Below are 18,101 nucleotides of genomic sequence, written 5' to 3' on the forward strand. Positions count from 1 at the left end.
GGACTTTTCTATGTTGTATTCTGTATGGATCTGTGACTTTGGAGAATGTGGGGAATTTTTTTCTTAGTTCTACTTTTGAAATTTTACTTTATAAAATTTATCTTAAGGAAAAGTAAATATTCAGAGGTGTTCTTTATTAGTGAATTTTATGCTTAAAAGTTTTTTGTTGAATTTTGAAGTAGTGGACTTCCATTTTCTTTTATTCTTGGATAGTTTGATATATCTTAAAAGTAGAAACAATTTATTCCAGTGTAATCAGTATTCTAAATTAGTCTTCTAATTAGATGCTACTCTAAACCATCTACCTGGAAAAAATAATTAAGTTTGTTCCAGGTCAATATTAGCAGGTTGGGAATTTTAAATTATTTCTGGATTGCTGTAGAATGAATGTATTTTAATTTTTTATAGAAAAATGTGATCTAAAACAAAACAAATATTTTAAACAACACATATTAACTGATAGAATTTTGTAACTAAATACTACTGTTACCCTTAGACATAAGCATAGCATTTGTTAGCAAGCATATTTTCTTGAAAATGAAGTGAAATTCATGACTTATGAGTTTAATTGTTCATTTAAAGTTGGTTCAGGTTCCTCTGAACATACAGATAAGTTTATAAGGCCAAAATTATACTCTAGTGACTGTCTATTTTTATGATAAATTGTGTGCTATAGTTTGAAAATCAATTATTTTAAATTCCTTCAATACATACTCTATTTTTCTTCTGGGTTTAAACTTGCATTATATATCAGACTTCAAGAATAGAATCAGAAAAAGCGCAGCTAAGAAGAAGAATGAAGAAATTTAAAAGATAAACTTTTTAGTGAGCTTTAAAAATATTATACTTTGCTTATTTTAATGGGTATAATTTATTATGAATGTTCAATAATTTTGTGGTTGCTAACAAATTATGGAAACTTTTAATTAGTTTAAAAATAAATTCAAATACTTGGACTGAGGTATTTTTCAACAGATTTTTGTCTCAATAGAGAAGTTTTAGTTTGAAATCAATAAACTTGGTAAACATTTTGTTTTTATATTCTAGGTGTATCCTGATCTTTGTATCATTGAGGGTCTCCTACTAAATGCCATATTTTTCTGTGTATAATGTGCACATTTTGCTCAAATTTTTGAGGGAGAAATAAGGATGCACATTATACATGGGTATAATGATTATATGCTATGGCTATAGTAATGAGTATAATCGTCCCATGTACAATGCACACAGAGATGTGGGTGCACATGATATACTGCAAAATACAGTAGATACTTATTTAGGCTTCATTTTTAAAGGTATCTCCTGCCCCCAAGGTAAACATTCTGAGACTGCTGTGACCTTAAAAAGCCCTCATAATATAATCAGCTTTTAATTATATCAAAAGTTCTAATATACACTTAAAGACCTGAGGCTTCTGTTTCATTTTCAGAAATCTTTTTAATGAGTGCTTGCTCCTTACTCCTTAGGTCATATGTTTACTCCAGTACAATTAAATCTAATAATAAAACCAATTATATGTCTGTTGTAAATATTGATAAATGGGAACATTAGCCAAATCAACAACGTTTCAAATAATATCATACATGCTTGTTTAAAAACGATGCTTATGGATAAACACACTCCTTGTATATGCCCTTTTAAATTAAGTTGATTACAGATTATTATTTTTGCTTAAGTTTTATGTGTTCAGTTGAAATATAATATTTAATACATTACATTGGCAGGGGAAATTTTTGATTCACACAAAATTATATAAAATCTGACATTATATTCTCATGAACTAATCAAATATCTTAATGAAAATAATTATTTTATGTATGAGTTTACCTTCAGTATACTGTTTTTATTTTAATGACTAACACAGACAGCTTTCATATATATAAAATGTTACACTTCTTCAGTTGATTAAAGGCACATTCTTTTCATGTAGATTGCACCTTGACAGTATCTTACATTTAAAAATATTTGTTAAAAAATAACTATAAGTTATGAAATGATGTTTGTTATTCATTATATTTTATAAGTGCCATCTATTTCAGCATATTATCTGAAAATATTTTATTTCTCTTTTGTAGTTCATATCATAGGATCAGCCCTCTGCTCTGAACCCCTGCCCCACCCCCCGCAAGAAAAAAACACACAAAATTGTACATTCTCTTTACAAAGTCTTTATAATTCCTAAGTCTAAAATTAAGGTCCAGCCATAATTGTGACAGTAATGGACACCAACGGGAGGTTATACTTTTACTATCCTTAATCCCTCTAACTGGTTATTGGTTAAATGAACCATTGGAGAGTTCTCACTGGAACTGCCATTAACAGCACTGAAAAGCAGAATGTTTGTAGCAGAGAAAGGATTAAAGGAAGAGTAGGGTGTTAAGAAGAGGTAATCTTAACTTCTTACATTTCACTGAAGTCTGTGATTCATTACAACAATATTTGTGAAATAAGTCTTTATATTTTATTACTATTTAAATTAAAGATATGGCTATTTAAATGGTATTAGTTGACTATGTTTCTGTTTTTAAAAGGCTGTTTTAATACAAATAGTATATAATAAAAACTGTAACCACAAGAAAGACAAAAAGTCCAAGAACATTTAAAATATATTTTTGGCATTAATGAACAAAATGAACTAACAAGCAAAATAGGGACAGACTCATAGAGCAAGCTGACAGCTGTTGAGGTGGAGGGGCAGGGTGATGAGAGTGGAAGGATTGGGCAAAAAATTTTTAAAAAGAGAGAAAGAAATCATGGACATGGACAACAGTGTGGTAATGGCTTGGAGGGAGGAAGGGTGGAGATAGGTGGACGAGGGTACAGGGGGCATAAAGGGTGATGGATGGAGAGTTGACTTGGGGTGATGAACACACAATGTAGTGTATAGATGATGTGATGTAGGACTGTGCACCTGAAACCTGTAATTTTGTTAACCAGTGTCACCCCAATAAATTCAATAAAGAGGAAAAAGAAATAAATATATTTGATATAACTGTAGGTTATACATTGAGATTTTATTATTTAAATGAGTATTAAATCTACTAATTAAAGTTAAATCATTTTTATATAAGATTATTTAAGATCTATTAATGGGTCATATTCACATAAGTGATAGAGAAGTGATTTAATAGGCACTTTCACTTAGTAATGAGATCATTGCCAAATCTTTCATTTTCATCCTTTTGTGCAATATAAATTTTGTATAGTTTTGAAAATATGGAATTAATAGTACTAATTATTACCATATTTCTCACAAGAGTAATAGCATTGGTGAATGACTTGCCTAGTTGTAGCATGCACCTCTTTTTAAAAATATTCTAATTAAGTACCATGTAATAAAATGTCAAATTCTAATATCACCAAGAAAATATTTTTTGTTTTTTTCCTTATTTGACTTTTATTTCATATGTTTTTATTGGGTCATATAGCATCTAGTAGAAAGAAAATTGACCTGGTAATCAGGAGACCTCTGTTCTATTTCTGGTTCTGCCACTGAACTTGTTTGTGACCTTGGGTAAGTCACTTGAATTCTCTGTGTCTCACTTATTCTCTATAATAAATTAATAAAAGGGTTGAGAAGAATTTTCAATTTTTTTAATTCATATAATATAAACATTGCTACACTGCCATTATAAAATAATCCAAGGTACAGGAACATATTAGGTAGAGAAACTTCATTTATTTATTGTTTTCTACAAAAATATGTTTTCTTAGAGATGGAATATTTGTGAGCAGTTATTTTATCCAATTTATGCCAATTTTATTTCAACATGTGAGGAAACTATTTTATTAGTATGATAAATGTCTGTAGAAAACTTTTGCATAGAAGAAATAATGCCAGGTATGACACAGTTCAGCTAACCTATGATATTTATATATCTGTGATTCTTTTTTTGTCTGTTCTTTGAGAAGTGGGTGGACTGAAGAGGGAAAAGGAAATAGGGCATATATCATACAATGTATACAGGCATCTCAGGAGGACAGTATTTTCCTACTGATCAATCCTATTACCAGGTCTGGGTTGTACTATCATTATGATGAGATTTAGTGTCTAATTTTGAAGAGGTCAAAGATGTGCTTGTATAATAATAAAAAATGCATTGTTAAGTTTCAAAATGTGTTCCTTTGGCAGTTCTCTGTAATTCATACTAGCATTTCTCTTTTTTCCTAAAAAAGAAATTTTGGTCATGTTTGTACTTTTTTCCTAGCAGAATGTTTTTATTTTTCTCAGTATTCAGGAAAAGAGATAAGTTTGTTGTAGGAAATAATACCCTCAGGAGTTATAATTCCAATATATCAACATTCTAAGTATAGATTGATATAATTTTCTATAAATCATCTAAAAACTACAATCGAAGTATTACAGAAGTGAATGTGTTTTTATTTAAGAATTTTGTGGTACCTGATTCAAAGCTAAGTTGGTAATTAAAATAGGAAATTTCTGGTTTTGTATTACATTGTTTATCTGTGTCAATCATACCAGTACTAACTCACTTGTATCTTTGGAATAAGTTTATTTTGATGATGAAATTAGCATACATTTTCTGCTTTAAATTACTGTATAAAAAGACTTTTGAACTGTTCTACTGGCAATGGGGAAATAGCGTTTCCAAAATGTGTGCCATATCTGTTACAGTAGATGTTGGATCTGGATGGGCAAATTTGAATAGAAACATCAACGATCTGTTATGTGGTGTCTATAAGAACTTTCTTAATTAATAAGCATTACAAGGGAATTTGATTATAGAGAATTTGCCTAAATTGAAAGTGAATTTGAGTTTTTAATATTTAAATAAGGCCATATATTTCAACTTCTCTTCTTATAATGAATTTTATTAAGTGTGTTACTCTCCTTAATATTGCTATGATAATATTTGCTGTGCCAAAGTAATTTAGTGAAATATTGGCTTGGTGACCATACTTTATTTTCATGTGTTCTCTGATCAATTTGGGAAATTTAGAGGGCATCAAATCTGTTGAAACTATTTTTATTGCTGTTTTTGAAGATTTTTCAATTAAATTTTATTTTATAGACAATAACTAAAATTTTTAAAAGCATCTTTCATAGATCTTAAGTGGAATCAGTAATGTCTTAAACAATATGGTCATGCAAGTAACATGGTATTCACTAATGGTATCTTTCTTCAGCATCAGAGTTCAGGATTGGCTGTCCACAAATAATTATAAACTTTTGAATCCTTTTTTTTCCCCCACACTAACTTTATTTTTCTGATTCTGCTAACCCATAGTAGCTTAACCAATTCACCATCAGTTCTTTTGTAGTTCTTTTTTTTAATATGGTATGTGTTTGATTATATCTCCCCTACCATTATGCACAGGATTCTTTCTCAAAATGATTTGGGGCTCTTTCCTTCGGTGTCATTTTACCTTTTGAGTACATCCACTCACACCCATCTCCTTTGTCTATGTCTGTCCATTACACGATGTGGTCACAGAAGAAGTGGACTCCACAAGGAGAAGACATGCAGGTCTGTCTTTCTATTGCTTTTCTTTGTTACTTTTTTTTTATTTATCTAACTTGCCTTAGAAATTTTTTACTCTTTTTTATTTATTTAATTTTTCATTCTTCTCTACTATAACAAGTGTTAAATCTTGCAGCCATTTTCACTTTAGGTAGTTGTATAGTCAACTTGTAGCGACAACTGCTCCAATTAGATGGATGAGAATAAAATGATTAATTTTTGTGTGATAGGTACATGTATTCAATATATGTATTTTTCCATAACTGGGTACAAGTTATATATATATATATATATTATATATATATATAAACCTAGTCATAGTCAACTAGATTATATTAAGTTAATTAAAGTTTGTTCTTCAGCTTATTGTAGGCCTAAGTCTTGTGTTCAACTTTTTTTTACATAATAACAAAAGTATTTTATTTGTATCATGAGTTCAGCAATGTGCTGGACTGTGAAAAATACTAAACAAGCTGTCAATATCAGTGAGGAATAAAATATGTGGGTAATATGTTATGTTTGTGTGCCAATATGGATGACTCTAACAAAGGTATAAAGCCAAATAAAATTCGTTTTATCTAGATGGCCAGCAAGGCTTCATGAAAAAAGTAACACTTGAAACTTGAACATTCATTCAATACTCACTTATTTAAGCACATGCTGTGTGATACTTTCCTAGGTATTAGAAATAACAGGACACAAAATAGCCCCTAACCTGTGGACTTTTCTAGGGTGGGTCTAACAATTATTGTTACACAATAATATTACAGGTACTGTGATATATAAAAATGGAATCACAAAGCTTGATCATTTCTACCTGAAAGGGGTAGATGTTAGTTTAAGAAAGACTTCATAGAAGAGATGGCCCTCGAGTTGCATGTTGAAAACTAGATAGGTGTTGGCCTTGTGTGCAGAGAGCATTTCAGGCAGAAGAAATGATATAAGCAAAATGATTCAAACAAGTTCAGAAAAGTAGTCAGAGAGGGTTTTGAAGATGTAGGGTATTGAAGCATATGAAATAGGGGAAGAACAAGATCAGATATTTGTTTCTAGAAAGATTAGAAGCTATATTTAAAAAATGTACCTGAGCAATATAAGCAAAAAAATCATCTATGAGATATGGCATCAATCAGTTAAGAGATAATAATGGACTGAATTAAGGAATCAACAGAGACAATTGGTACATAAGAAGTTATTTAAAGATGTAGAATCTGTAAGGCTTATTAGGTATTATCGATGCAGTCCATTAAGATAAAAATTTCAGGTGACTGAAATGTTTAGTTAGATGATGGTACATTTTATCAAGATAGGGAATATAAATTTTAGAGGAAAAATAAAAAAGTTCAGTAGTTACAAAATAGTACTCAATTATATTACAATAACTATGTATGGTGCCAGGCAGGTACTAGAAATATCGAGGGAAACACTTTGTAAAGTTAATGATTGTATAACCACTGTGCTGTATGCTGAAATTAATATGAAATAATATTGAATATAAACTGTAATTGCAATAGATAAGCAAATAAAATAAAAAATAAAAAGTGCAGTTTGGGGATTAGTTTCCTGTGGTAAACTCAGATATAAATAGCTAGTAGATAGGATTGGTTGTATGAGTCTGAACTCAGTGGAGAAGTCTGAGCTAGAAACATTAAAAACTAGAGTATCAGCATTTAACTCATTCCATAGGAGTGAATGGAATTGCCAGAATCATTGGAAGAATAAGAATGCCAAGGATCAAAATTCTGGGCTCATCACTTATTTACATTAATAGAGTGGATTAAATGATAAGAGCCAGAAAATTATACTGAAAAGACCCATTCAAAGACAGTAAGGTATCCAGAAAAGAACAGAACTCAAGGAAGGGACATGTTTCAAGAAGGGTGTACTCAACAGAGAAAAATTCCAGAGAGACAAATATGTTGTCAAATGATAAAACTAATTGATAATTATTTTTGCCTGACTGGTTTCAGTCAAGTTGTGGAGGCCAGCAATCCCATTGAAGCGAAGGTAAGGGAGGTCTAAAAGGAAAAAAAGCGAAGGTGAATGTGGAACAGGTTTCCTGATGGCCTGGGGATGGGACAGGAAGGTCACCAAAGACATACAATGTAGTGACAGTTTAAGTGAAAAACTTAAATTTGTGATGGCATTGATTCTCTAGGATTGTGGATGTAAGGTTGGAAGTCTGTGGGCAGTTTTAGTAGTAGGAAATAGAAGATGAGGATGTTCATTGCGGCTGGCAAGGAAAGTGATTAACATGATATCCAAGATAGATTAGGGAAGATCCTTTCCATGTTAATTCATGTTGTCTTGTTAAATATTGTTTAGATTCAGAGTTTTCCATGAACTGGGAGAGAAGGACTTCAATGAAAGAATTGGAATTTATGGAGATATGGAAGGCGAATAGAAGCAAATGGAGAAGGTTATTTTCAGAGATTGATTTAACAATGTTTGGAATTCTCAATTGTTAGATAATTCCAAATAATATACAGATGCGGGGTTTGGTTTGGGATGTGGGTTTCTGAGGTGCAGCGTGGATTACAGTTGGGGAGGTCAAGGAAAGCCACACACTCTAGTACTAGGGTTTTTATACAGGTATTGAAGCCACGGAAGGCCTAAGGTTGATAAAAACCAATGAAGAGAATTGCCTAGGAAGTAGACAACAACTAGGAAATATAATGGTATGAACATAAAGGAGTAGATTTTACATGAAATTAGGAAAGTAAACATGTGGAAGCAGCAATGCAGACCTGGAAGAATGCTTAAAATCCCTTTCAGTAGTAGTTAAGGTATAGCATTTTGAGCGGTTTCCCCTTAAAATGTTTCTCAGGGAGGTAGTATTCTTGTTGAAGGGTCAACTTTTTCCTTCCACGTAAGAGAGGAAATCAGCATCATCCTGTGATGATGCTGAGGGCATATAAGATTTAAACAGAAGGAATAGGGATTCAGAATCCGCAGTGGAAAAGATTAGGATGTCTGTCCCTAAGTAATGTGGGGAGAATTAGAGAAAGAAGCTCTGATAGGTACATTGACAGTACAGATTGGAAATGTTTAAGAAAAGGAGGTAGATGATAGGAAAAGGGAGAAAAATAAGGAGTTTAAGCTAAGCTTGGGGTGAGTAAATTCAACAGGTTGAACAAAGGAATCTTCATGGTGTGCATGCATAAAAACAAGAGGAAAGTAGCTGAGGGAGTTTGAAGATGGGAACAGGAGATTATAATGGAAGCAACCTTTCTTAAGAGAAAAATAAATGGTATCTAGGTCATAGATGAAATGGTTAAATTTGCAGAGGGAAGAGAACTTCATTTTATTCAAATAATAGGCCCTAAATCACTTCCCACTGTTAACTAAACATGATTTGAAACCTTTCTTAGCATCAAGTTCAAAACTGCAGTTGTAGCTGTAGCACACTTCCTTTTCTCCTGGCATGAGGAAGCTGCAGAGTGAGTTTTCTCCGTTCTAGTTGTAGACCTGTAATACTGTTAAGTTGGGACTTGCTCGGATTAACTACACTGAATTTAGGATTCCACACACTCTCCTGAGCCCAGAGATAAATGAAATGAAGACAAGTGCATTCTGTTTCAAAGGAAATTAGGGTAAGGAAGGAATGATAGAGACGGTATTAAGAAGAGCTTCCAAAAAAAGAAGGAACTAATTTTAGAAGAGAAAGCAGTAAATTTTGTAACAAGCAAATTAGAATGGATTTCACTTGTTTAAAAGTTATATGTGTTAAGGCTTTTCAAAACCTTACTGGAACATGTGACCAATAAAATGTAATACCTTTATTAAGCTATCACATCTCTAATGAATATGTAAGTTGGCATTTTTTCTGTTAACACACCTATTAATAATTCAATCCAAATGTGATAGAAACATAATTTGATCAGGCCAATCATTTCTCTGACATATTAAGGTGTATGTTTATATGGTTTATACCATAGTCTTAGGACCTTCATCTGTGTTCAGAGGTCCTAGTATAGTCACTGCAACATAATCCTACACGATGAATGGGGGAATGGAGTCGGCCACACATTTCGAAGCAGCACCCTTGCAAATCTTAATCAAGTTTCTTTTAAGTAAAAACTAGTGAGCTTTATTAAGGTTTACACTTTTTCTTCTTATTCTTATGAAATTTCATCTGACAATATTATTTTTTTAGATAATTATACAAGCCTTAGAGACCCTTTAAAAGAGAGCCAGTGATACAAGAGATTTTTAAAACACTATTTGGTAAGTTTTAGAAAGTGGCATCTGCTCGTGTTTTCATATTCAAGTTTCAACTGCACAAATTTTCAGAATTACTTTCATACCTGGTCTAAAGCATCTGACAATCTTAAGTGCTTGTGTAATACATAAGTTTTATTCTTAAAGGAGATCTCAAAAATAAGGTATTTTGTCAGCAATATTTCTTAGTAATCCCTTATATATTATTATTATATTATAATAGCAATTGTATTATTATGTTAACTAACTGTTACGTTATTTTCATAGTTGGTATGCTGCTATACCCAAGTTTTATAAAATATGTCAAAAATTACTTTATCAGACTGGTCCATTAATCTGCCAGGTACAAATGTTAATTTGACAAACTTAACAATTTAAGTTCAATAGATTTCAAACACAACTTAGTAAATATACAATGAGAAATAAGTAACATATACTTTGTGTTATAATTATAATGCTTTTAATTTTTTTAATTTTTAAAGAATTTTTTCAGTTTTTATGAGATATAATTGACAAATAACATTGTATTAGTTTCAGGTATACAACATAATGATTTGAATATGTATATGTGGTGAAATGACTACCATAATAAGTCTAGTAAATATCTTATAAGTCTTAATAAAATTATTACTCCACTTTCTGTTAGGGAAAGCTAGGCATATTTTTCTAAATTAGTAAAATTGTATTATTATTATTAGCATAAAAATAGTTTCTCTTGTTTATTTCTCTAATTAACCTGAATATTGACGTTGACTTGTGTTACTTCAAATTTGCACTTTAATTCTTACCAGATTTGCTAGGCATATGTGCCATATTTTAAGTGCTGTGTGCTTTTCTTTGACATTTTGTTCTACTTGTGCTATATCCTAAAAGATAAAGAGAAATAACATTCATTTTAGGGGAAATTTAATGTGTACACATATAAATGCACATATAAGCTGTTACTGAAATTTCCCAACGTCTTTCAATTGTTGATTTATTATCAATCTTATCATTATACCTTCTACCCCTTATATAGATATTCTTAGAAAATATAAATCTCAGTTCATAAGGAAGTGTCAGCTCTACGCTCAGCACTGTGCTAGATAGCTTAGATGTTGCAAGAGACATGGTACCTTAGAACAATATTTTATGTGTGTGTCAACTTAACATTTTAAGTAATATTGTAATATTTCAACCAAAAATATCTCAAATCAAATATGCATATGTTCAGATATAAAACACATATTACATCTTGTAGAAAGCTCCCATTGGTAAAGCTAAATACTTATACTTAATTCTCTAAAGCCTATAAATACTCAAATATAAGAGAAGAGAGTTAAGAAAAGTTCTTGGAACTCAAAATAGTAGCAATACTCAAACATGAAATAAATATTCTCTTGAGCATTTCTTCCTCTGTGGGTGGCGTGGAGGAAATTGGAAAGATTATTAGGAGTCAGTCAAGAGACCTCAGTAGCCCTAGACTTGCTACTGAGCTGTGTGATTCTAGACACATAATTTAATGTCTTTGGGTTTAACTATCTTATCTTTAATTCTTTTTAAAGATTTGGTTTATTTATTACTAGAGAGAGGGAAAAGAGAGTGTGTGAGAGATACATTGATTGGTTGCCTCTCACATGTTCACCACTGGGGGACCTGGCCTGCAACCCAGGCATATACCCTGACTGGGAGTCGAACTGGCTACCTTGCAGTTCCCAGGCTGGCACTGAATCCACTGAGTCTCACCAGCCAGGTTTAACTATCTCATCTTTAAACTGGGGATTTGGAATACATTATTTTTCAATACTTTAAAAAAATTTTTATTGTTGTTCAATTACAGTTGTCCTTATTTCCCCCCATTATTCTCCCCTGCCCTACCCACCCCCCACCTTCCACATTCAATCCTCCCCACCTCTTTGTCCCTGGGTCCTTTATACATCTTCCTTGACTTGACCCTTCCCCTTCTTTCCTCTGTTATTTCTCCCTCCCATCTGGTCACTGTCAGTTTGTTCTGTATTTCCATGTCTCTGTTTCTATTTTGCTTGCTTGTTTGTTCTGTTTGGCTAGGTTCCACTTATAGGTGAGATCATATACTATTTGTCCCTACCACCTGGCTTATTTCACTTAGCATAATGCTGTCCAGTTTCATCCATGTTGTAGCAAAGGGTAGGAGCTCTTCTCTTCCTGCTGCATAGCATTCCATTGTGTAAATGTACCACAGTTTTTTGATCCACTCATTTACTGATAGGCACTTAGTAATAAGATTTCAGTTTCATTGGAAGATGTGTCCTAAATTCAAGGTGTTAATGCTAAATGCTCAAAATATTATTCACACTCTGTGAACACTGTAACATTCAGTATTATCTAGGCCTATTGTCCATCTTAACTCTCTTTCCTCAAATGTTCAGCTAATAGACAAAATATTTGTTCCTGTAAGAAATGTTAGTCCCTGAAGCTGTATTAGAGCAGACTCTGGAACTAGACTCCCTGATCAGGGCCACCACTTATTTGCTGTGAATTTCTATGCTTTAGGTTTCTCATCTATAAAAATGGTTACAATAATACTGCTACCTCAAAGGGCTGTCATAAGGATTAAATTAGTTAATATTAATATATAATATGTAAAGCACCTAAAGACAGTGTCTGGTATATAGTAAGCACTATATACCTGAAGGTATTATTTTATAAAATATATTTAAAAAATGATTTTTATTTTGGATCAGCTTTATTGAAACCCATGCATTCTGTTGTATAGGCATTCTTTCTATAGTATAGAATTAATTCTTTATGTTATATGCAGTCCAAATATTTATAACAATTTGTGGCTACCAGTTTAGCAATAGCTGTCATACAAGCCAGTACATCTATACTTTTTTATAATTTGAAAAAAAAGTGAAAATAATATCTGTAAAGTATTTATTGCAAGATTTTGTCCAGACTAGATAATCAAAAAATCGTAGCTCTTAATTAATTACTATTAAAACACTAATACCAAAAGATTATTTTAACATGCAGATACTCTTATTTAGCTCTTTATTTATACTTATTTTTAGCAAAACCATGGGTTTTGCATGAGGGTTTTGAATTTAAATTTACTATGTCCATAATCTATAAACAATGAGTTTAGATAATCTACCTATCTCTAGGATTGTTTAAACATAGAAAATAATTTTAATGGTAGAGCTGAGCATTGGACTATACTTATCAACCAATTTAGTTATTTATTTGTAGCATTATAAACAAGGCACTACTTAATTAATTCCAGATACTTTTAAAAAATTATGCTTTTTTTGAAGAACGGTTGAACAAATAATGTTTTACTTTCTATTGCCAAATAAAGGAAGCTTGCTGGTGAGCATAAAGTAGGAAATTCAAAGGCCTGTGTGATCTTAAGTATTACTAATCTCTTCAAGTTTCAGTTTATTCATTGGTGAAAGGGAATTGATAATTCATGTGTGTATGTGTGTGTGTTTACTTTCTATCAAGAGGAGAATAAAACAAATGACCTACCAAGATAAAATACTCTGTTTCAAGAATAAGCAAATAAATGCCTAAAAAGGGAAACAAAAAACTGTGAGCTATGTTTTTCTCATATAGGACTGAAGTGGGTTTTTTTACTTTATTTTTATTGTTGGCAGTATTACAGATGTCCCCATTTCTCCTCCCCATCCCACTGCACACCTCTGCCCAGCCCCGTCCCCTCTCCACACCCCCCCCACCCTGCCTCTGGCCATCATCATACTGTTGTCTGGCTGGGGGTTATGTGTATATGTTCTTTGGCTAATCTCTTCACCTTCTTGCATCCAGCCCCTCCCTCCCTCTTCCTCTCTGACAGGTGGTCAAAGTGAATTGCACTGCCTTTGAAAATAAAATTATAATATGGCAAAGTATTAGATTCATACTTATTTAATGTCATTTCAACAATTTCTATTCTTATTCCTCTGACCATTGAAAGACATCAATAACTTGTTTTTATAGTCTATCCTACTGGATCTAGAATTTAAAAATAAATTGCCATGTTTTCTCCTGTGTAGTTATCACCTTGAAATGAACAATAGCAGCATACACTGATTGTACATTTTTCTTTATTACATTTAATTTGGTGTATACATAAGTGATGATTACGTGAATTTGGCCCTTTTAACTTTGTTTGGGATATGTGATTTCTGTTAGTCTCATTATTATTGTCTGGAATCTTATTTTGTTTTGTCCTTCTTCCACATTGTTTGTATTTTCTTCAAAGAAAAATTTGTTTTCTAAGATTCAATAGGATAGTTATCAAATGTAATATTTTCCTCTCAATGGTTTGGCAAAAAATAGTTAATTTATAAAATGTTTCTACTATATAAGTAATATACTTTTGTAGCTTCAGTCAGAAAAATATTGTTGATAATTTTTTTCTTTAATGTGCAGATTACATTTATTATATGTATATATTTTATGAAAATCAATTAGATTTCTTAAAGCTATACTTTATATTGTTATCAATTGTCTGGATAGTTCAGTAGAAAAGTTTTTGTTGAAAATCCTTCACTATTTTTTTATTGATTGATTTTAAAGAGAGAGGAAAAGAGTGAGAAACATCAATTTGTTGTTCCACTTATTTATACATTTGTTGGTTGACTCTTATACGTGCCCTGATCAGGGATTGACCCTTCAAGCTTGGCACCTGGGTGCAACTCTCTAACCAAGTGAGCTACATGACCAAGGCAGAAGTCCTTCACTATTAATTAAAATTTAATGTTGCACAAATGCCTTTAATTCTTAAATTTAACTAGAAAACAAATTTAACACATACCCTTTAAAGGGTTAAAATTCATAATAAATCCAGTTATTAAATGCTAATGTGTAATGATCATTTCACAAGTTATTGATGTATTTTTTAAATATAAGAATATAAATTTGTTTTCTAATCTCAAAATTGTTTAGAGACATATCTTAGTTTTTGAAGGTATAAATAATCAAAGGAAAAGGCATTACAGATTATTTTCATTAGAAACCCTCATGATTAATTTTTTTATCCCAGTTAAAGGAAGACTTCTTTAGGCTAAAGCTGAATTATTTACATAGAGATAGAAAGGAATGGGGTGAGGAGATGGGAGGATATTTAAAAATTATTAAATTAGCTACAAAAGTTTGGGGTACTAATTGATGTAGTTTCTGGATTTCAGTTAAGAGTAATAATCTTCGACTTCCATGATAACTGTAATTACAGGTTCAGTCATATTTTTCTGAATTTGGGGGTTCTTTCTTGGAGCTTTGATATTAGGCTTAAGAGATTTTTTCCTTAAATCCCTAGAGTTGAGTATTTCATTTATAAGCACAAGGTCACCAAATTGGCACTCCTATCATCTCTGATCACTACGGTTCAGCTTCATTAGGAATTACATTCCTGACAAATCCGTGTCCCCCTTCAGAGAAGTTTGGGGGCCCCAGAAGTGTGTGTGCATGTGTGTGTTGGTAAAGAAAACTAAACTAATCCTGTTTGAAGTGTGCTACAGAAATCTCTAAAGGTGTACTGGTGGTCTCTGTAGCACACACATAAATAGTAAAACCTAAGCCACTACTGCTTGCTGCTTGTTAATCTGGCCATTTTCTACTACATGTCTGGATACAAAATCCCTATAACTTAAATTTTTTAACTTGATTGTCTTACCAACATCATACATATGACTTAACTTTCTGGACAGATTAAGTAGGTTTTTTTAATTCAGAATAACCATTGATTAATTTAAGCTTATTGATTTAAAAACAAGTAAAACTCTTAAATGGCTTATATCAAAATAAATAACTTACATAATATGTGATATAGTTTTAGAAAATGCATTAAATCAGTATCAAAATATTGGATTTTCAAAATTAAATGACACATAATGCACCAGGAGTTTCCACTTTGAGAAAAACAAATATTTTGAGATATTTATCCGTTTTATTCAGCACATTTACATTCTACTTTTCCCTTTGTTCCCTGCCTTAAAATATTTCAAGTAGATAAAACAAAGCCTTGTATAATTTAAATGCTTTATTAGGAAGCCAGACAATTTGAATATTATAGTTTAATACATTTAAATAGATTATCTCCTCAATAAATAGAAACAAATATATGCAAATTTCATTGCAAATGTGTTTAAGAAGTGTGACTGTTGCATTAACCTCCTACTGACTTTTTATTATAATTTTAAAAAATTTTGATATTTAATTTGATTTTGAACATAAAATTCATTTTTAGCATGCTCAAATTATAAAATCAAATGAAACCATTAATATGTCATCACATATAAGAATATGAATTTTAGAAATTCTTAGATAAATTTACCTTCTAAACCCATAAGCCAGTGTTTCCCACAATGCATTTTTGACATTGTTATAGCAAGATATTCACAGATAATAGGTAGGGGGTTAGATTTCTGTGATGAAATTATTATTCTTTATTGTAGAATTTTCAGGACCTTTTATATGCAAATTTGCTGTGTAAATCTGAAAGATTCAACAAAAATCTGCCTCTTTAACAATTTCATTTACTTTCCTTTTATATAAGTACAGCATTGGACATCGGTGTTGAAAGTTTAGAAATTACATATTTCTTTCTCCAGCCAGAGAGTGAACAGCTCTTCTACCTGCAATGATTTCTCTAAATTGTTTTTCATTCCTCAGGGAAAGAAAAAAGAAGACTGAGTTTGGTTGAAACCAAAATAATGTTACTGAAAACATTATTTCTAGGTTATTTTCATGAGAAAAAAGGACCAGCAAAGAAAAATTAACTTGCTGGCGAAGAATTTTTTATGATGGATACTTTATCAGTAGGATAGTTTCTTTGGCAAGATATTACTGTTTATGGAGTGTTTTCTTTATGAGAATAAAGAAAAACACAGGTTGATAAAACACAGGAAATGAATGGAATGGAAAACATCATATGAGCACAATAATTTTGGAGAGAGACATGTTGGGTCACTCCCCTAAGGATTAGCCTGATAGGAGAATTTCATGTTGTAAGTTAAAAGTATGCTTACCTACATTTGTTGCCTATTCATCCACTAAGGTGGTACCTTGAGATTCCATTGGTTAAGGATCTAACAAAGTGTTTTTTCAGTTAGGGACCATCTGTAGATCATGATTGAGTCTGGAGTTGAGAGATGTGTTTGAGATTGGAATTTAGTTGATAGCATATTTAAAGCATCTTTATTTGCTTATAGCAAATGCAGGTTAATATACTTTTAGAACCAGCACCCTGCCCTCCACCTAGTTATCTATTGTAAATGATGTTCTGAAGGAAAATCATAAACTTGATTCTACAAAATTGCTAAACCATTATTAGGATAAAGGCTTTTTGGGGGGGGGGCAGCGAAGCAACATTAAACCAATATATTTTAACTGAGGAATCAGCAAACTATGGCCCACAGACAAAATCCAGTCCACTGCCTGTTTTGTAAATAAGGCTTTATTAGAGTATAGCCGCATTCATGTCTGAATTGTCTGTATCCGTAGCTACCTTTATGTTACAATGGCAGAGTTTTGGCAGAAGCCATATGATCTGCAAAGCCAAGGATATTTACTATTGGGCCCTTCATAGAAAAAGTTGGCCAACTCCTGCCAGTGTATATATCCCACAGTACCTGTAATCAGAAAGGGTCTAATGTAGCCTCATAAGAGACTGATTTCCTAAAAATAGTCTAAATTTTAGAAAATACATATATATGTACGTATATGTATGGATCTATATGTCTGTGTATGTGTATATGTACATATAATGCATTTCAACTTTTGTTAATTGGTGTTATTTGTATTTAAAATACTATTTTCAAACTATGATATCAAAATGAAACTTTTTAAAAGAAACTTCTCAGACCCTCCATTTAGCTCAGATTCTTTCCGTACACAGATTTTTTGATGCCAGGATGGCTCTTTTGTTCCCTTGCTCTTGGATAAAATAAACATATTTACCTGAGAATACTTCTGAGGTACAAACAATTCCAAGCTTGTACTTTAATCGACTAATAGGTGTGATATTGACTTGACTATATTTCACATTCATATCCTGGAGGCACTCACTTGATTTTATGTGTCATTCAGTTGTTATTAACATGATATGCATATTCTCCATTTTATAATCTGGGACATAATCATAATCAACTAATCAAATTATTATTACAATGTTACTCTTAAAAGAACTGATTGTCTCGCTATTGAAGCGTTGATTTAAATTTGCTGTTATACTTCGTGGCCATAAAATGTAAGGTCTTTATACATTATTCTATTCAAGATTTTCTTACTCCTCTTTGAAACTTTTTCTTTCCTCTTTATACTATTTAATTGACTTACACTAAATATTTGTTACTATGAAGACTTTAATACAATGAATTTTTTAGAATGAATACTAAAATACCTGCCTTTAAATGGGCATAATTTTATCCAGATATC

General features: G+C 31.7%; 1 protein-coding gene across 43 annotated transcripts in view; it reads left to right on the top strand.

The window, feature by feature from the left end:
* RIMS2 (regulating synaptic membrane exocytosis 2) overlaps positions 1–18,101 on the top strand; it is a 467,197-nt gene that overhangs the window by 317,848 nt on the left and 131,248 nt on the right. For 11 of the 43 annotated variants that reach the window (XM_045861541.1, XM_045861532.1, XM_045861539.1 and 8 more), the window contains one exon: positions 5,457–5,489. The exons of 30 other annotated variants lie outside the window; for them this stretch is intronic. In XM_045861541.1, coding sequence (XP_045717497.1) covers positions 5,457–5,489 — 33 coding nt within the window. The remainder of the gene's footprint in view (positions 1–5,456; positions 5,490–18,101) is intronic. 2 more of the 43 variants (XM_045861535.1, XM_045861557.1) reach the window with 1 other exon arrangement.

Source organism: Phyllostomus hastatus, unplaced genomic scaffold, assembly GCF_019186645.2.
Source record: "Phyllostomus hastatus isolate PE091 unplaced genomic scaffold, TTU_PhHast_1.1 phas_scaffold_21, whole genome shotgun sequence".
In the NCBI taxonomy this organism is placed as follows: Eukaryota; Metazoa; Chordata; class Mammalia; order Chiroptera; family Phyllostomidae; genus Phyllostomus; species Phyllostomus hastatus.